General features: G+C 55.2%; 2 protein-coding genes across 2 annotated transcripts in view; both read right to left on the reverse strand.

Annotated features, from left to right (window-relative positions):
* The window catches only part of CLIC3 (chloride intracellular channel 3), a 14,103-nt gene extending 12,302 nt beyond the window's left edge, over positions 1 to 1,801 (reverse strand). Inside the window, exon 1 of the mRNA XM_019540488.1 lies at positions 1,692 to 1,801. Coding sequence (XP_019396033.1) covers positions 1,692 to 1,727 — 36 coding nt within the window. The 5' untranslated portion in view covers positions 1,728 to 1,801. The remainder of the gene's footprint in view (positions 1 to 1,691) is intronic.
* A 5,744-nt stretch (positions 1,802 to 7,545) lies between these two features.
* Positions 7,546 to 20,037, reverse strand: part of ABCA2 (ATP binding cassette subfamily A member 2) — a 77,153-nt gene continuing 64,661 nt past the window's right edge. Inside the window, exons 38-48 of the mRNA XM_019541083.1 lie at positions 18,388 to 18,520; positions 16,522 to 16,639; positions 15,829 to 16,007; positions 15,331 to 15,472; positions 14,969 to 15,103; positions 14,383 to 14,486; positions 13,960 to 14,052; positions 13,170 to 13,272; positions 11,992 to 12,129; positions 11,666 to 11,872; positions 7,546 to 10,952 (exon numbers count right to left, since the gene is read on the reverse strand). Of these exons, the coding sequence (XP_019396628.1) occupies positions 10,917 to 10,952; positions 11,666 to 11,872; positions 11,992 to 12,129; positions 13,170 to 13,272; positions 13,960 to 14,052; positions 14,383 to 14,486; positions 14,969 to 15,103; positions 15,331 to 15,472; positions 15,829 to 16,007; positions 16,522 to 16,639; positions 18,388 to 18,520 (1,388 nt within the window). The 3' untranslated portion in view covers positions 7,546 to 10,916. The remainder of the gene's footprint in view (positions 10,953 to 11,665; positions 11,873 to 11,991; positions 12,130 to 13,169; positions 13,273 to 13,959; positions 14,053 to 14,382; positions 14,487 to 14,968; positions 15,104 to 15,330; positions 15,473 to 15,828; positions 16,008 to 16,521; positions 16,640 to 18,387; positions 18,521 to 20,037) is intronic.

The following is a 20,037-nucleotide window of genomic DNA, read 5'->3' on the forward strand; positions in this document are numbered from 1 at the left end:
CAGCTTGCTTGGGCTGGAGGAGCCTGGCTCCCCTGTGCACGGTTAAGGGCACATACAATGTTTACAGAGGCCCAATAGAATAAAGGCTTCCCAGCAGCTAAGAGACCCGGGTTGCCTCCCAGTGGGTCTGACTGCTGGGACAGCTGTCCGTGGGCACTACAGCCCTTACTCAGAGCCACACTGTGCTTACATGCAGGACGCCTGGAGCCAGCTGCAGCTATCGCTGGGGGCACCAGCATCTTCCCAGATGGAACAAGTCATGAAACTTGCACTAATGCGCCCTTCTAGGCATAGGGAAGCCCAGGCTCAGTGGGGTCATATGGGAACCAAACCCCAGAGGTCAAAGGTAAGTATGGGCATCTCTGCTCAGTAACCAGGATACCAGGACCAGGCCTGGCAAGGATGTGGGAGGAGAATGACCCTCAAGGTAAAAGCTGCTTATCACTGACCATAGCCCTGCTAAAGTGATGCCAATCTCTGGCCACTGTGTGTCCAGGAGCAAGGAACCAGGCTGGCTTTCTCAACACCAATTGACAGAGAAATCCCAGTGGGGGGAACAGACCGAGAGCATGGCCCCACAATTGGTCAGGCCCTGCAAGAGCTGGCAAGGGGGTCGGCACTGGTGAAATGCCCAAAGAACCTGGTGCCTGCTGCTGCCCAGCTGGTTTCTGCCAACCAGGCAGAGGTCCAGCCCCTGCTCAGGGAAGTGAGGCTGGCAGGCACTGGAGCTGGGGAGACTTGGGTGGGACTGGGTGCTCCATTTCCCTGAGCCTTTCTCTGCACAGGAGGCAGTTTTGCTGGCTCATTTATGAGAAGCCCTGAGGTGGCCAAAACCTTATAGGTATCAAAAGGTCCTGTGCAGCTCAGTGCCCCCCCCACATACCTGGCAAAAGTGCTCATGGCCCAGCCAGACAGCTGCTCTGTGGGGGTGTACTGGGCTGGGGGTTGGAGGCTCCTTGCCTGCACCCAGGGAGGGAGGAGGGGGGGAGCAGAGCCTTATGTGATGAAGAGGAGCAGAGTGGAAGGTCCTGGCTGTGATGGGCACCAGCAAGCAGCTGTTAGCTTCACTAGGGACAGCGTTAAATGCCCCAGGAAGCTCCCTGTCAGCAGCCAGGGTAAGCAGAGAGCAAACATGGCAAAACCCTCCAGTACTACCGAGCAGTTATCAGCTGAGGAGACCCTCATGGCTACAAACACCCACCACATGGCCCCCTCCACTGCAGCAGGCAGGTCTCTGCATCAGAAACCCACCGTCCTCTGACCACAGGCAGAGGGCGAGAGGCAGGAACATGTGCAGCCTTTTCAGCCTCTGTGCCTTCAGCTAAGTCGCTCTGGGCAGCGTTAGCCAGAGCCTCCTGGAGCCAAGCCCTTGGGAGGGAGACACATGCAGGAGATTGCCAGGTCTGTCAGGGCAGTGAGGCAAGGGGGACAAGTGGGGGGCTGCAGGTAGGATTGAGGGCTCCAGCTGAACTATCTCTGGCAGCCCAGCACAACCTCGGGGGTCACTCGTCTAGAGACTGACTCCCCACCAGACCCAGCCCAAAGACAGCTCCCAGCCCCCATCAGCTTGGGAGTGTTAACGAGCAGAGCTCTGTGAGCTGTGACACGCTGCGTACACCTACAGCTGGGGTTTCCTGGTGAGCCCCCCGCCGCATGCCCGACCCCCTACCTGGCCGAGGGGCAGCCCCTACCTTGATGAACAGCTGGAGCTTGGAGCTCTCAGCCATCCTGATCCTCGCTTGGCAGGGGCGTGCGCTGCTCTGAGCACACTGCGCCAGCTGCCCGGTAAAGCTCGTCTCTCACTGCCCCGCCCTGGCGGGAGCTCCACCAAGCACATTCCTCTCCAGGGTGCAGGCAGGTCCTGGAGCCAGCTGTGCAGTGCAGCTGTGGGCCTCCTCCTGCTCCACAGAGCTATGCCCGAGACGACCATCAGGATGGAGCTACCAGGAACAGCAGCCTGATGGATGGCAGTGTAATGCTGGCACTGTGTGGGAGCTGTCAAGAAGCGGAGCTGCTGCTCCTCACATGGCCCAGCTGGCCTCTGGATTGTATATTCCATAGTCCACAAAGGCTTCGTGGACATGCTGGCTAAAAGCAACAAATAAACAGGCCAAGATGCAGGAGAAGGGAAGTGGTTCCTGCTGACATGCTCCATCACAATGTCTGCACCTCTGGTCTGGGGAGGGCATGATGCCTGGCACGGACAGCTGCACTTAAGAGCACAGAGGGACTGGCTCTACTCTACTCATGCACCGCTTGGGGCTGGGACAGCAGGGGGATGTGGGTGAGGATGGAAGGGCACCAACTGTGCTGCATGAGGGGGCAGAGCAGGGGGCGGCAGGTGGGAGTTGTGAGCCCCAGCTATGCAGACCCTGGTGCCCCAGGATTACCAATGCAGGGGGATCGCTGGGGTAATTTAGGAAACTGCCTTCCTATCTGTTTGGGGTTCACAGGGGATGACATCTCCAGTACATCTGCCCACCACACATGAGAGCGCAAGACTTAGAGAAGAGCCATGGCTGGCTTGGCCTTAAAGCATGACCATGATGACAACTTTGCTTGCTGCACCTGATGAAGTAACTTCAGCTCATGAATGCGTATGGTATATAATATATACACACACACCTACTTGAGTTAGTCTATATTATAGGCTCTATAAGGTACAAAACTACCCTGCCCTCTACTTGGCTTCAGACTAACATGGCTAAGTACATCCCTCATGACAACTAAGTCAATCACCCCACATGCTCTCGCTCACACAGTCCTTGATAGGAGCCTGACCTGCTCGTTCCCAAGGCCACCATCTGCCAGCTCAGACCCTGCCTTCCCAGGCACATCAACAGGATGATCCCAGGGTACCAAACTCCTCCTGCACTGGTCAGGCTGGCTGAGCTGCCCACGCACTGGGAAGGGTGCAGATTTCTGGGAACGGATCCTGCTGGGTGGCTGTCATGTGGAGATAAGCAGGGCTTTTTAATTACAGGCACTCTCTTACTCTGTCCCAGCATGGTACAAGCACCATATAACCTACCACCTTACACTCCTGTCTCCATCCTGCAAGGGTAGTGGGTGGACTGTCACAGCAACACCTGGTTGCATCACATGCTGCAACTACTTAAGAATTGCACAGAGAGAAGAAGAACAGATCTTGTTCCCAGAAGCCTGGCTTGGTGCCTGGAACTAGAGGAGACTCCTCATAAATTGTATGGGGCCTAAGACACACAGGGCACAGCTACACAAGACATGCCAATTAGGGCTGTGTAAAATTTCACTGGGTGTTTTGTTTTGAAGCTTGAAACAGCAAAATCAAAATGAAACAAAAAGGGGGCACTCGAAATGTTTCAAAATGTTTCGAGTTTCAAATCCAGGCATACTGGCTTCAGCGCTGGTCCCAGGCAGCAGCGGCAGCCTCCTCTCATCTGTGGCACAGATCTGGGGGCTTGCACACTCAGGAGGAGTCCAGTACAGCCTGACAGCCCTCCTGGGGGTGGGAGCCCCCAGATCTGTGCCCTGGATGAGAGGAGGCTGCCTCTGCCACTTGGGACCAGCGCTGGGTGCAGGCTATGCCCAGCATCAGTGAAAATTGCTGCCTCCTCTCATCTGATGTGCAGATCCAGGGGCTTGCACCCCTGGGAGGGGTCCAGCACAGCCTGGCAGCCCTCTCTGCCACCTGGGACCGACGCTGAGTGCAGGCTTCACCTAGCACCAGAGAAAATTCCTGGGACAGGCAGCAGCAGCAGCCTCCTCTCATCTGGTATGCAGATACAGGGGCTCGCACCCCTGGGAGGAGTCTGGCACAGCCCAGCAGCCCTCCCGGGGGTGTGGACCCCTGGATCTGCACCCCAGGTGAGAGGAGGCTGCCACGGCTGGCATGTGTCAGAATGTTTTGAAGAGTTTGAGGTGCAGTTTCTTAGAAACCTGTGCACCTATCCCCTTGAAACATGGCAGACTTTGTGCCCTCCAGAGGGGCTACCATCCCTGCAATTTTCATCCAAATCAGGCAAGACATGACAGAGTTTTAGGCATTTTCATGATTCCCCATTATAGCCTATGGGTAAAACATCAGAATGCATCAGAACAGCAAAACAATTTCAACAAAGCAAAATGGGACAGTGCTTCGAAACTAAACAAAATGATGAAACGAAACACTGTCCCTTTGAAACAGCATAATGGATGTCAAAATAAAGCGATGGTGTTTTGCACAGGCCTAAGGTTAATGCATATTAGCCTAATTTAATGCACATTATAGGTGTGCATCTACACGTGCGCCCTTAATGCACATCAAAAATGGTGAAATTTGGCTCCCCCTATCCCCCTCTGTCCTCATGCCGCTTGCCAGCCCAGGGCTGGCACCTGGGGGAGCCTGGAGCTCCCCCTGAATGCTGTAGAAGGGCAGAGCAGGGCAGTAGCAGCTCTGCACTGAACTGCTCCCGCCAGATGCATGTGTGGACATGCTCCCAGGGAAAGCTTACTGAGTAGTATTTTACAGTGCAGAAAGCTTACAGCACATTAATAGCACATGTAGATGCACCCAGGGAGATCAAGTCACTGGGCCAAAGCTATACCCGGAGCAGAGTTCAGAACCCAGAAGTCCCTGGCTTTGTGCCTTGTGTTACCCTGAGCGCCAAGGGCAGAGAACAGTGTGGACTCTGCCCTGGTTCCCACGCAGCACTGCCACTTGGGATTGGGGATTTTAGCTAAAACTGTTAAGAGCGTGGGGCTCTGTAAAAAATAGTTGGAGACTTCCCAGCTGGCAGAGAAGCTCAGGGTTGAAGCACGTGGATCCATCATCAACAGATGTGCCCGAAGCCCTTTCATGATGCGCCCTACTCCAGTCTGGCAGGGCTGGCTCCCCACTGTCATAATCTCCCTCCAGCAGAACCCGCCATCCTTAACTGAACCCCTTGCTTCAGATGCCTGTTGGTAACGGGCCTCAGTCATACCGTGTTGACTTTCATACATTGCTTATTACAGTAGTAAATATTTTACAAGAACGTGTTGCCAGGTGGAGTCCAGTTACACCCGGCTTTGTAACTGCCTCTTGCCTGAGGTGCTGGTGGAAGAGGACTGTTGACACATGGCAGCCATGGGGTGATGGGCAGGCGGGCGTTTCACTGCTCGTGGGCTGGGCACTTTGCTGGTTCAGATCATGGAGACCTGGCAAGCTTGTGAGAGTGCACCTGAGCAGTGCTGCCAGATCTGAGACATGAAATCATCTTGAGGGCCCACTATAGCTCATCTTGCCCAAAGAAAATCATGACATTGCCAAAAGCAGTCCTTTATCTAGGATCACATGGTCACATAGAGCAAATATCTCGGTTCATTCACTGTCACCTCCTAGTACTTGACTATTGCCACTGAATTAAATTTAGGGGCAGGTCACTGTCCTCTGCTGTTCCCCATGTGCCTTCAGATATAGTCACATGTATGATGTGCCTCTGAACAAGCCCACGGGCTTGGGGGATGACCCAGCACCAGTATGAGGGCACAGAAGACAGCACAAATTGATTATCAGTTCACTTGCAAAGCAAGTGCTCCCAAGAACCTCCCCAAACCCTGTTTGGCTACAGCTGCAATCACTTCTTGTACAATGGTTGAGTGTATGGGATTAGTGTGCATCTGGCAACACTGCTCCTAAGCAATGTCAGCCTTTGCAGAGTCCTGACTTGCTGGGTGCCTAAGGACTTTTTCCAAATCCCCCCCTACTCAGGCTGGCCTGACCCAACCAGCTCAGGGGATAGTAGCACTTTTAAGCCATTACTCTACCTAGTCCCTGGCATGCCCAGCAGGAATGGGTGGGCAGGCAGGCCGTACGAACTCCCACCCTCCCAGCTTGGGAAGAAAGTCACGTAACCACTGCCCCAGAGACCTACAGCTGCCCTCATGCACCTCATGACCGGGGGGCATCTCCACTCTGCCCTTCCTGCCAGGCTCCTGCAGCCAGACAGACCCCTCCAGACATGACACAGACACACGGGCTGCTCTTACAGGTATTTCTTTTTTTTTTTTTTATTTAAAACAATCATAATTTTCACATTTTCTCGTTTGTTTTTTTGCTAGCAATATACAGGCTCTTCCACACTGTCCCCGTCCAGCGGCGCCTCCTGCCCCAGCGGTGCCATCCAGTCACAAACCAGTGCCTCTGGCAAGGTGCAGCACAGAGAAAGCAAGCAGACGAGCAAAGGCCTGGCAAGGGGTATGGACCTACCAAAGTCAGGAAGCAGGCCAAATAGCAGGACTTGGATGACTGGGACTAGACAGACAAGAGAGCAGCCTGCTGTACCTCTGGGATTACATGCTTTAGGCCCATGTGGTGGCACCAATGAGCCACCCGTGTCACAACTGCCAGGGCTGTCATGTGGGACTGACCCTGGGACCGCTGGGCCTAAAGAGGAGGTCTGGTTCTGCCGAAGCTAGAGGGCCGACTGTCAGTGCCTCTCACCTTTACCTGGTGCATAAAGCATGCTGAAGAGCCAGGCCACGTTAGCAAGGATTACACACAGGCTTCCCTCCTCTAGGGTCTCCATCACAGCCTGCTGGAGCATCTCCAGCCCAGCCCAGCACCCATCCTATTCACCAGCTGTTCTGCAGCTCTCCCTCACCCCCTTTGAGTACTATGGCTCTAATGAGTCTTCCTAAGCAGCGCTGGGTCCTTCCCTCCACTGCAGGGGACACGAGCTCGGGTGGGATGATGGCAGCAGACAAGGACAGCATTCAGGAAGAAGGGGATGCATGAGGGTGGCCAACATGCACAGGGCCTGGGTACCACCCATGGGGACAGCTTCGCCCAGGCCGAGCAGAGAGCCGAGGGGAGACTGCGTGCCAGGCTGATCCCAGGAAGGAACCTGGGCTGCAGCAGGACCTGCACTGGGAGCCCCGGAGGCTCTGTGGAGCCGAGGCTGGAGATGAGGCCTCGGTCCCAGGAACTGCACACACAAACAGCTCGTCTAACCCGGCCGGTTCGTAAGTCACCTTTGCTAAACTAGTGCCCCTTAGTGCAGGCCCTTACATGGCAACAGACCAGATGCAGCACCACCTTCCCCCACAAATGCCCCTCATGCCAACTGAAGACAACACACACTGGGAAGGCACAAGCGTAACCTCGGGGGGAGCTCGCCGATGGTAATGCTCATGTCTGACCCTCTCAGGTTCCAGACACGAGTCCGAGCCCATTCCTATGCCCTTTAACGGAGCATTTAACTTGCCTGTCTTGGGTTCACACAGCTGGTCACTGAAACAGGAACCCGACAGCTGTCATAGCCAGGAACCTGCCTCCCCTGCCATGCAACTGGCATTGGATTCCCTCACCTTTTGGGACAGGAGGAGCTGGAAGATGAGGGCTAACCAGCCAGCAGCCACCTGGCTACCCCTGGTGCTGACTCCCACAGCAGCTACAAGCGTCAGTGATTTTATCGTTGCCTTCCGGCTCCTATGGGGAGACAACACCGGTGGACTGAGAGCAGGATCAGGCCCCAAGCTAGGCACAGCAAGGACAAAGTTCTTGCTGAGCTGGGGAGGGAGGGGATAGACAGGGGGATTTCTCAAGTGGTTTTGAAGGGTCAGTGGGAGGAATCTGAAGACTGGAGAGCTGAAGCCTGTTTGTGGGTGAAGGGGCAGCCTGGGGGACGGGCAGAGGGAGCTGGGAGGTGACACACAAAGAAGAACATGGGAGGTAGGCGATGCAGTTTGGCACAGGTACATGGGCTGCGGGTGCTGCAGGGACCCCAGCTAACACTCCAGTCTGTGCTGCATTTTAGCAGACCTGAAGCTGCTTTGACATTAGTGGGGAAACTAGTTCTTAAAATCATTGGCATACAGAGCCAATGCTGAAGCCTTGCCTTTCCAGGATGCCATGCATTTAGACCCTTAGACAAAGGGAGGGAGCCCGCCAGCCTGCCAAAAACTTCAAAAATATAAGCTCTGAAAAATAGATATGTACATCTCCCCTGGTGAAAATACTGCAGGAGGGAATCACAACCCTGTCATTGGCATGGCATCGAGGCTGGCCAGTTTCCTGCTACTGCAGATGCAGCCTGGGCTGGTTTGTGGCACACACCAGGATCAGGGGCCTGTCTAGCTCTGCTGAGCCCTGTTGCCTAATCTCCCCTGCTATCAACCCTCCACCCTGTGCCCAAGGCACAGCCCCTGAAAACTGCTTTCTCCACTCAGCCTCACTCCTGAATGGTCTGAAAAAGAGCTGCCCTCAGATTTATCAGCAAACCTCCCCCCTCCCCACCAAATTTGGGGCCTCCTGGAAGCAGATAGGTGGGGCAGGGACTGGGAAGATGTCCTGCAGGGGGTGAGTGAAGGGGAAGGACAGTGCCTGCATCCCATAGGATCCAGAGTTGTGCGTGTGGATGCAGAAAGACAAGCACAGGGTATGCGGGGCCAGCTAAGTGCACCCTGGCAGCTTCCCACTAAAGGATGCGTGAGGGGGACGCAGTGCCAAAGAGCACTGGACAAAGAAAAAAAAAAAGGGGGCATCCCTCCTTGCTGACTGACAGGCAGCCTAGTCAGGCCCAGTGCGGGGCAGGCAGGGGAAGGTGCTTTGCAAGCAGCAGCTGCCACATGTGGAGGAAAATAAATTAAACAGAGATGCTGAGACACACCCAGGAGCGGCACCGGCAGTCCCAGGCATGGGGCTTCTCCCCACAGCCCGTTCAGCCCCAAACCGGCTTCCACAACCGATGAAGCTTCTGCCCATGTGAAGCACTGTCCTGCCAGAGCACAGGTGACAAGGCAGAGGCCAAGGGGTCAGGAATGGGCTGCCAAGGTAGAGAGCAACTGCATACATGGGGCAAAGCTAGGAGAGATGCCCCTGCCCCCTTTGGGTTAGGAGGCAGTGGAGAGTGGGGGGTCCAGAAGAGCTAAGGTAGGACGAGCACAGTGCCCTTGCCCACCACAGGTCAGGCTGGCCACAGGGAACAGGAACAAGCCACTCGAGCCCCAGGGGAAAGGAAATTCTGCAGGGGGGAGCACTGACACCACAGCATCAGCCCTGGTGCACAAGTCTCCAGGAGTCAGTTAAAACCAAACCCATCCAGAGCCACAGGCTCCTTCACAGAAAGGAGGGACAAAACCAGCTGAGTTTGGAGGTGGGGGGAACAGGGAGGGCTGCCAGCGGCTGCTGTCAGGGAGAGGGGCTGGGAATGCTCTACAGTGGCACAGGTGAAACCTCAGCATCTCTTCACAAAACAGATTCCCAGTGAGCCTGACTGTACCCCCCCCCCCACACTCCCCAGGACCCCAGCCGGGTTGGCCACGTGTGATATTATTGCAGAATTAATGCTAAGACAGAAAAGTGCTGGCCTAGGGCAGGGGCCCTGGCAGGCTGCCTCATCCCTGCAGCACCACTCCCAGCCCGAATGAGAAACAAAGTGAGTCACCGCTCAAAAACAGCTCTGGGGCCAGCCCTTCCCCTGCAACAAGCAGCCAACTGGGCCAAGATCCAGATTCAGGCATCTGAAGGGGTGATTATAAAGACTGCCAGGTGAGATGCAAGAGGGGCAATGCCTCCAGCCAGGGGCCTAGTTAATGCTATGCCAGAACAGTGCCAGTATTGCCTGCAGACACCCCAAAGCACTTCCTACAGGAGCTGGGGGTGCAGGACATGAGAGGGAACAGCAGCAGAGGCAAGGCTGCTGGGAGCCAGGCACACAGCAAGAGGAATGAAGTGAGGGGCACGGGGTGCAGGTGATGCTCAAACAAGCCCAGCCCCAGAACCACAGCCAGGCTGGATAGGGGACAGCCAGCCCTGGAAGGAGTGGAAGGCCATCACAAGGGTTGAAGGGCTAGGAGAGGCACACACTGGGCCGAGGCTGAGGAAGCTGGGGAGACCCTGGTTAAACCTGTGCTGACACTGCTGGGTCATTGCTGGGGGTTTGCTTGGGACACAGGCCTGGACTCTGACACATGGGACTGCCCCAATAGCAAGTCTCTTCCTAGGTGAGGAGAGCGGCAGGGAGGACAGTCTTATAGCAAAAGCAGCTCCCCCTCCAGCCCCAGAATGACATCCCTGTCCCCCTCCCCACTCCTGCATTGCCAGCAGGGCACGAGGCCTGGAGGCTGCACGTAGATGAGGGAGGGTCCATGTTACAGGCACATCGCTTTACTGCACTTGGTTCTGGTTGGGCAGTACTCCCAGCACGTCCCAGCAATAAAGATAGTGAAGGGCAGGGAAGCGCCCATCTCCGCCAAGCAAGAAAAACCCTGTTGCCTCTTCCCCACTCCAGGCTGGGACTGCAGGGCGCCATCTCTCAAGCTCCGTCAGGTCCCATGTATTCAAAGGAAAAGCCACATCTGCCTGGCGCAGGAAGGAAGTAAAGCTCAGCTCCTTGAAGGCTCTGGGTGGTGCCTACAGGAGCAAGTCTTGGCATTGCTGCATCCAGCGGAGAATCTCATTTCATTAAAAAATAAAACCTCTTTCCCTTCCCCAAGGCTGTGCTGCCTGCTCCAGCCTGGGGGGGCGGGCAGCACTGGGTACTGTGCCCTCCCCATCCTCTGCGCCGGGGGTTTGGGACGGACAGAAAAGCCCTCTTGCAGGGCAGCAGAAGCCCCAGGCAACCTGTCCTCTTCTCTACCACAGGCAAAGTGGTCAAGGCAGTCCAGGGCAGGCGTGCACCTGGCTTGTGGGTCCAGCAGGCAGCTGGTGCAGGGGGACAAGCCACCCCCTGGTCCATCCAGGCCAACGCTCTGCCCTCTACCGGGGTTCCACAGCAGCCTCCGGCTCAGACTGGAGGATCCAGGCCACTACTGGCCCCGCCAATGGAGGTGGAGATGGCCGCCAGTCTTGCTAATGCTGGATGAGTGCTGCTCCGTAGAGGTCGGGGCAGGCAGGACTGGGGCAGGGGAGAGGGCGCAAGGGCAGAAGAGGGAGTTGGCGGCTCCAAAGCTGGGGAGTTCACTCCCACGATTCCTCAGCAGAGTGTGTCCGTGTTGAAGGAGAGCTGAGCCTGTGGGTGGAAGGGATAAATGGAGGCATGGAGCACAAACAGTTTTTTGACACTGCGACTGTCCTGATCCCTGCCAAGTTTGCAATTCCCTGCCCCTCATAAGTCCAGGGGGAAGCCCTCACCCACTCCAACAGGGATGAGCCCCAGCTGCAGGTGTTCTCAGCTCCTGTAGCTGCAGCCAGTCCCTGGCACCACAGCCCCTGCTAGTGACCCAGGGGCTGTCCCCAGTTCCATGCTGCAAGGCACTTTGGCCAGCCGATGCAAGGGAGGTCAGCACTAGGGAACACACACCTTCCAGCTCCCCGGGAACCCAGGGGAAAAGATGGGGAACAGCTCCCCTCCTAACGTGGGGTCTCACTGGGAGAAAGGCAATCTCAGCATCCCAGGGCTAGTGCTTGGTGCCAGGGCCACCAGGGAAGTTAGGCAACTTCAGGGAGGCCCTGGCAGGTGCATAAGATGGGAGTGGGGCCCTGAGGCTGTTGAGGGGTTGCCCAGGAACATTAATACCAGGTCTTGGATTCCTCCTGTCTCTGCAGTGCAGGGTGTTGGCCATGGACTAGTACCCAAGACCCAAGCAAGTACCCACTGCCCTCTCCTGCAAATTCACCCAGGAGAGGGCAGTGCCCCAATGTACTGTTCCACCCTGGGCACAATGCCAGGCCAGGCCTCCTGACCAGGGGAGGGGGAAGCAAAGGCACTGAGATGCTCCTCACCCTCTCCTCCTCAAAGCTGATCAAGCCCTCGTCATCAGTCTCCAGGTCCTCAGGTTCCTCCACCACCAGGGCCCGCAGCTCAGTGGGGGCAGCACGTGGGCGCAGCAAGCTCAGGACACGCTCCAGGGGTGACTGGATGGAACAGTTGGGGCTGGTCTCCTGCTGCTCCAGGTTGTCGCTCTGCTTCTTGGCAAAATTCACAAACACCTGAGGAAGGAAGCAGAAGGTGCAGGTAGGCTCTGGCGGGGGCTTCTAGATGAGGCTTCTGAAGCCCTTGCAGCCCTGGCCAGGCTGGGCTTCCTGGCCCCAGCTTCCTTGGGACTCACATTATCAAGCGTGGTCTGGCTGACCGAGTAGTCCTCTATGCCCAGCACGTCCACCACCTGCTCCATCTTGCTAAAGACCTGGGCCAGTGAGATCTGCTCCGACTTGAGCTGGTACTGCACCTTGGTGTGGTGTCGCTCCTAGAGAGGCAAGACTGATGCTAGGGTTGCCCCCGAGGGGCAAGACAAGGCACTGCCCAGCCCCTCTGCTTGCTGCCCAACTTCCACATACCACAGGCCTATCTTCTGCACTTAGGCCACGTAAGAGGAGATGCCCCCAGGTCTGAGGTCCAGCATCACCCCTAAAGCTGCTGCGGGTAGTGGGAGAAATGCCCAAGAGAAGCACCCCAATGCTCAAGAACCTCTGGAAACCTCTATGCTCTCCCTATCCAGGGACTGGATGGCCAAGAGACCTGGGGCAGCACCTGGCACTCGGAACAGAGGGACACACCAGCCAAGCACTTTCAGGGATGTGGGCCTGCGACTAGCTGATGAGTGCAGGGAAAAGGCTGGACTCCCTGCTCAGAGATGAAGCAGGTTATAGGCACGTGTCATGCCAGGGAAGAGGAAAATGTTAACTTATTTCTCTCTCCCCCTACCAAAAGCATCAGGGTTTAGCTAGGGCTGCTTAGGGGGACAGCCTGTGTGGGGATACAACATCCCGTCTCTGATGGTGCCCGATACAGACGCGCTCTCAAGTCTCTGAACTATCCAAGGCTCTAGTGGTCACAGCACAGGGCTGTGGGTCTGGGTCCTATTGCTATCTCTGCCACCAGCACACACTAAGATGGACCACCCTGCTCTCTGCAGCCCAGTGGTACAGCAAGGACAGTGCTCCCCACAGACCTCCTGGAAGCTGACCTCACTGAAGGGCTGTGAAATCCCCCAACAGAGGGGAAAGGGTCAGTCCTTGCTACAAGCTGCTGTCTCCACCCACATGTGAGCACTGAAGGCTTTTTAATGTTTCTCTTGGCAGGCAGCACCAAACATGCTCTTGGAGTCTGGGATGTGGTATTAGACCCAGCAGGCAAAAACCCCAGAGACTGCCTCCTGGGAGCCCAGGTAATGCCACCCCTACCAAGAGCCCCAGCCAGGGAAGCAGGGGAGCGATACACCACCCATTGCTGGACCCTGTCCCCCTGGGGTTGGTACAGGTGCTGGGCTGCAGGGGCCAGGCTCACCTTGAGGATGGCCTCTGGGAAGTTCCGGTTGAAGAACCGCACTACTTCCTTGATGTTGAGGCTGGACTTGGTCCGTACTGTGATCATGTAGCCATCTCCAAATCTGTGCAGGCACCAGGGACACAACATCAACCCACATCTGCCCACTGAGGCATGTAACCCTGCTCCCAGGAGAGGGGCATAGTGCTGTGCTGGGGCCCTCCATGAAGGCGTGCGAGCCCTGAGGAACCCTCCCTCCAGCCAGGCTGGCACTCCTCGACGACTGTCCATCTTTAGCCAGGCTGGTGCTGTGCTGGCCTGACCTCCCGCTGCTGGGAGCCAACAGGGTACCCACCTCAGTACTGACTTGAGTGCAAGAAATGGATGCTGGGGAGGGCTGCATGTGAGCCTTGGGACCACAGATACCGGTGCCACTGGGCTGCTAAAGGCAGGAAGTCTGGAACTCGGCCTGAGACAGCTCTGTTGAGAGCCCCCTCCTGCCAGCCCTGTGCCTAGGCCTTCCCTCAAACTCCCCTGTGTAGATGCCTTGCACCAGGAAGAGGGGACTTATTGCCCTGATTATGAGCCAGCCTGCGGTGGCCCTCACACCAAAAAAGTCCTTCCTGGCACTGACACTATGGAAGAACGGGCACTGTGGAAGCCATGCACCTTCCAGGAGAGATGGCAGGGAGCAACACCACCGCACACCATGGCAGCAATTCCTGCAGCCCCACCCAGGTGAAGGGTCTGTCCCGACAGTGCAGGTGCTGCTCCCCATTCCTGGACTCCTCCCTGGGGTAGAATCTCTTACCTGTTTTTCAGGTGCTGGATGCTGCCAAGACACTTGAGCCGCCCATTCACCATGATGGCCAGCCTGGTGCACAGCGCCTCGCACTCCTCCATGCTGAGGGAGGCAAGGCTGGGGGTGAGCAGGCCATGCGAATGAGGATGCAAGGCCCAGATGTGCTGCGTGCTGGGCATGGGAGGCTGTGATGTCCATGGGCACAAGCACGGCCTACACCAGGTCAGATGCTGAAGCCAAGGGGGTGACCACAGGGGCCACTGTGGCCGGGCCCCGGGCTGCCATTAGGGCAGCATTTTGGAGAGGTGAATGGGACTAGGGCCCAACAAATCACGACACCCCAGCTGGTAGCTCTCCCACTGGGGGGCTCCCATGCAGAGGTGGGGTGAGGGGGACATTACACCTCAAGGAGCTTCTTGGGTCTTGACCAACCTGTGGGATGTCAGCACAACTGAGCGGCCAGTTTTGATGATGTCCAAGATGAGGTTCCACAGGAAGCGACGTGCCTTGGGGTCCATGCCCGTTGTGGGCTCGTCCTGCCAGGTAGGAAACAAACCCCACATGAGCCAACTCCAACTTCCCCCAATCACTCAGCCACTTCACCTTGCCAGTGTCTTTCTGTCCTTCCTTCAGCAGCTGGTGCCCATGCTGGTCACTGCCCGCTTCCCTCGCAAGACCTTATGTGGTTGCAGACCTACCAGGCATGGAGGGGTGTGCCCTGCACATGAGGACCTGCTATCCCAGCTCACACCTGTACCAGATCCGGCTGTGGAGCCAAGGGAGTGACCACAGGGACCCCCTTCTCAAAGGGAGGGCTGGTTAGAGAGGATACCTATATCCCACTACTGGGTCTGTTTTACTGAAGGTAGCTGTGCCCCAGTATCAGCTCAGCCCAAGGTAAAGGCCTGTGTGGACATCCCTTATCTCAGCACCATGGACATTAGAGGCTGGCAGGAGCCAGGGCTGAGACATACAGGAACACAGTTGGGCCCAGGTCAAGGGCAGGCCATGCCCTCACCAGGAAGATAAAGGCGGGGTATCCAATCAGGGCGATGGCTGTGGACAGTTTCCTCTTGTTGCCTCCGCTGTAGGTGCTGGCCGGCTTGTCAGCGTATTTGGCGAGTTCCAGCTTCTTTAGCGCCCACTTCACCACCTGGAGGGGGGCAGAGCAGGAGGGGCTCAGGTGAGCAAGCCCTACACATGGGGCCAAGCATCCTCCGTCACTGCTGGAGAGGCAGCAGTGGAAGCAAATGGAGAACCAGCTACTGGGCATGGACCCCCTGGCTGAGAGCCACAGTCTGGTTTTGGTAACTGGAGGCAGCCACTGGAGGGAATAGGCAGAACCCTTCTGTGACGTGCCAGGGGTTCACTGAGGCTTACCCTCTCCTCATCCTTCCAGGGGATGCCACGCAGCCGGGTGTACAGCTCCAGGTGCTCCTGAGCCGTGAGCTCGTCGAAGAGGGCATCAAACTGGGGACAGTAGCCCAAGCTCTGCTGCACCTGGAGCAGCTCCTTCAGGATGCTGTGGGGAAAGGAAAGGTGGAGCTGGTGTGAGGCTGCTGCTGCAGATCATCTGGGTGTTTTGAGACAGGTCACTCCCTGCCCTGTGCCTCCACTTCCCCGCTTAAAAAGCACTAGACTGTCCCAGCTGAGGACCGGGGATGAGCAGCACACACCATGTCACTGATTGTCTACAGGACACAGCACTGGTCCCTGCTTTGCAAGGACTGCTCTGCAGGCCAGCTGGATGACCATGCAGTTCACTCCCCAACTTATTTAGCATATGCAGTTTGGCATATTGTTTCAGTCATCTTAAGGCTCCCCACCCCACAGCACAGCACCACCCCCTGCTTCTACCCACACCCAGAGTGCTGGCACCTGTGTCCGTTGATGAAGGCCTCTCCCCCTGTGGTGCTCTCATCCCCAGTCAGCATCTTGAAGGTGGTGGTCTTGCCTGCTCCATTGACACCCAGCAATCCGAAGCACTCCCCAGGACGAACACCCACGCACAGCCGGTCCACAGCCAGGATGCGCCCAATTTTGCGGGACTTGTAGACCTGGTGCAAAGAGGAACAGATCTGCAGCTCAGGGTGACAGCTTCCCAGGAAGCAACAGAGCTGCAGCTGCAGGGGACTGGGTCAGAGTCACCTCACCCTACGGTGGTGGCAATGGAAAGCACCCACAGGGCCAACACCTGTGCTCCAGGAGGGGAAGGCATTAGCAGAGCTGCAGACTTGTCCATCCTTCTCCTCTACTCCAAACCAGACCCCTGCAATGGGTCCTGGGGGCATGTGGTATGTGGGGTGCATGCACCTCTAGCTTTGGGCCCAGGCTCCCCCTGCCCCCCTGCCTGCATAACCCACTCCTGGTACTGCTCCTCCGGTGGCTGTGATGGGCCTAAGGCCCCTGCGCTAAGAGCTGTGTCTTGCCTCAGGCAGCAGAGGCTCACAGTTTTGGATGCAGAGGTCTAGGGCTCAGCTCCTGCTCCTGAAGACCCGTGGTGGGCAGCACCTTACATCTGAGTCCTCATCCCCATAGTGCTGAGGGTGCAGAGGACAGAGGCCATTCTACCTTGGTCAGGTTCTCTATCTTGAGCATGTCATTGTCAGCATCGCCACGCAGGACTCGGTGCCTCTCGTTGGCCACATCAATGTCGTCCTCGATGGGTTTGGTGGAGACAGGCAGCCGCCTGGGGGAGAGGGAAATGTGACACTTGGATCAAAGCAGTAGCTCTGCGAGCTCAGATGAGCCAGAAAGGCAACATCCCACCCCCACCAGACTCATCTCTGCCTCCTCCTATCAAAATCATCAGGGCTTAGCTTGGGTTGCTTGGAAACAGCAGGGGGTGGCTTGTTTTGGGGCACAACATCCCGTCTCTGATGATGCCCAATCCCAGACCCATTTCTAAGGCTCTGAACTGCACAAGGCTCTAGTGGTTACTGCACAGGGTTTCATCTCAGGACCCTGGGTCCTACTGTCATCTCCACTCCTAGTACACAGCAGGACTACCCTGTTCTCCATGGCCCAGTAGTGAGCGAGTGCTCTCCAGAAACTGCCCAGAGGCTGAGCTCACTGGAGAGCTGTGGAATAGCCCCCAGAGGGAAAAGGGTCACTCTTGGACAAGGGGCTTTGGGGTCCACAGCCAGGATCAGGCATCTCCAGGATCCAGCTTAGGAGAGATTGGTCCCCTGGGTGATGCACAAGGCTAGGAGCTCCAGATCCTAAATGACAGCTCTGCTCTGGCTTACTATGCAACTGTCATCAGCCACCCCCCGACCACTTGCTATGTCTCTGTTTCCCCAGATGTGGAGAGGTGGGACAGCACAGATGAATTAAATGTTGATGCTCCTCCCGTTGTGCTGTCCATGGTACAGCTGCTCCAGCAATGCAGCCTGAAGAAGAGAACTGGAACAAAAGGGCCCAGACTGAACCACAGAGTGCTCCTGGCTCCAGAAGGGCAGAGGGCAATGAACTAGCAGCATCAGGACTACACATTGGGATGCCTTCCTCCCATGTACAGGGAGAGGCCCAGTCATGTTTTGCAGACCCACAAGCCCAGGAAAACACTATCTGCAACTTAACTGTGGGGCACTTCCCTGAACACGGTGCAGACCCAGAACCCTACCCAGGGCATAGCACTCCAAGGCCCTCCAGGGATCACCACCCTGCTGTTACTCCCAGCATAAAGCAGCACAGTCCCACTGTTCCTCCCCTGCATCAGAGCACCCACCAGCCTGACAGAGCACTCCCTGCTCTAGGAGCCAGGCTCCATGGGGGCTTATGCCAGCCTGAGAGGTTACTTCAGCACAGGCTTGCGTGGTCTAGCCCAGTGGTCTCCAAAATGAGGTGTGCACAGCCCAGGGGGTGCGCAAGATGATCCATTGGGGTGCGGGAAGAAAATATTAGAACTCCTATTGCAGTTTACGTGTGCCCGGTTAATACATATATTGGGGGTGCGTGTTCAAAAATTTTTTTACTGATAGGGGTATGCGATCAAAAAAGTTTGGAGACCACTGATCTAACCAGCAAGCATGGCCTGTGCCTGCCACATCAAGGCAGCACAATCCTGCAGAGGCTGGACGGGGCCGACTCGTCAGCAGAACCTGGCCTGGTTTGGCACCAGGACTCAGAGACCAGTCAGCTCCACACTCCAATTCGTATTGCTGAAGGGCAACATACAGATCCCAGAGTTGAATACAAGGCTCATGCTGATCTGGGTACCAGCCTCTCAAAGCAACCTCCTAGTGCAGCTTCTGTTCTGGGAGCCCAGTAAGCTCATTCCCAGACATCTGCCCCTCACTGCATTGCTGCAGAGCTTCAGTTGCTGGGAATCAACTCTGCTGGACCCTTGACAGCCCACCCATGTCTGACCCCCATGGAGAGCCCACAGGGAGTGATGGATGGAGTGCCTCCCCCTCACCCCCCATTGCCACTCACTGTGGTTTCCGAAGGAAGTTATACTGGCACATAATCGTGATGAAGAAACCAACAAAGCCTTCAATTGTCATGGCGACCAGGCCACGGGTCACGATGTCCCACTCAAAGGGTGATTTAATTTTATCAAATTGCCCTGAGTAGAGAAGTGAAGAGGATAAATGTTCAGACAAATATAAGACAACAGCAATCACACATTGCACCCAGGGAAATGCACAAGCCTGTTACAAATGTACTTTTGTGAAAGGTTGGGTAATTCCTTCCTGACCCCAGCTGGTGACAAACTGAGCCCTGGAGCACGAGGACGGAGAGCAACCATATTTTTCCCCCATAAGACACCAATACATAATATCAATGCATGAAAGGAAATCAAGTTACCTTAGTTGCTCAAACAACAGAAAAAAAGAAAAGTCTACAAATGTACAAGAGAGGAATGAATCATAGGAGTTTCCCAACAGACAGCTATTTAAAACGCCCTTTACAATCTAGTTACAGTTTAAGGCAATTTAATCTGGGCTCTGATTCTGCCAGGACACATGCATTTACTTCAATTTTTCCACTGAGTGGAGCCACCACAGCCAGATTGAGGCAGAAGGAGAAGTCATGCCCATGTGTAAATGGCTAAAGGAGCTGAGTTAAGATTTTTAGGCTTTTCTTAGTGTTGTGCGAAGAATGCTTTTACACAGCAATGATATTTAAACAGAATAATGATATTCTAAACTGAAATGCCCAGAATTTTACTACATCCAAAACTAGGTTAGAGGAGAACATCAAAAGGCAATGAAAATTAAACATTATTAGCACATTCTGAAACAACAAGCTCAAGGCTTAGATGGAAAATCTCCAAGGGAAGAAGTAGGGTCTATCAAAAATTATATACATTACTTGAGCTGGACCATGAAAAAAACAGAAAAGTATTTCCCCAGTATAATAATGCGTCAGTGCCTAGGCAAAAGAGTTTTATTTCGCTTTCAGTTTAATTTAATTCCTGGGATCAGTGCCATAAAGAGCGTCTGAGGCTATTTATTGTCATCAGTGCTATATCTGGGAAGAACAATGCCTTTTAATTATGAAACCGTTCACCATTAAAAAGTCATCATGCAATTTTTCAATGTCAATCAGGTGACAAAAACATAAATGAAAATGTATATTTGGAGGATCATTCTGATTCTGTTCCAAAAATATTAAGCAGCCAGCAGCTCTGAAAAATTAAGAGATGGGAGCAGATTAGGAAATGGAAAGAGATTTTTTAGGAGCAAGCTAAAGATACCTCAATGTGACAGGAGGGCAAGTTGGTTAGAAAGTCCTAAAATAGACCACTAAAAGCAGCCTCATTTCTGACGCACTTGAAGTAACCTGGACATAGCTTTGGTTGGAAAATTTAGGACTGTTTTTTTTCTGGGAAATTTGATGCCAACAGTGTCGTGACTGACCAGGATGACATGGCTCTTATGGTTATTAGTGGTTTGCATCGAGGCGATGTCTCAGACATAGGACATAGATTATGCTAGACATGATAAACTACAGCACGACTACAGACCCTGCCCAACAGCCTGCCTCAGACCATTCCATCCAGGCACAGTCTGCCTCTCACTTGGATGTAAACCCATGGCAGCCAGTCTGGCTTTCATGGATAAAACAGGGTGTGGTAGA

The sequence above is a fragment of the Crocodylus porosus genome, unplaced genomic scaffold (assembly GCF_001723895.1).
Source record: "Crocodylus porosus isolate Cpor-Errol unplaced genomic scaffold, CroPor_comp1, whole genome shotgun sequence".
Lineage (NCBI taxonomy): Eukaryota > Metazoa > Chordata > Crocodylia > Crocodylidae > Crocodylus > Crocodylus porosus.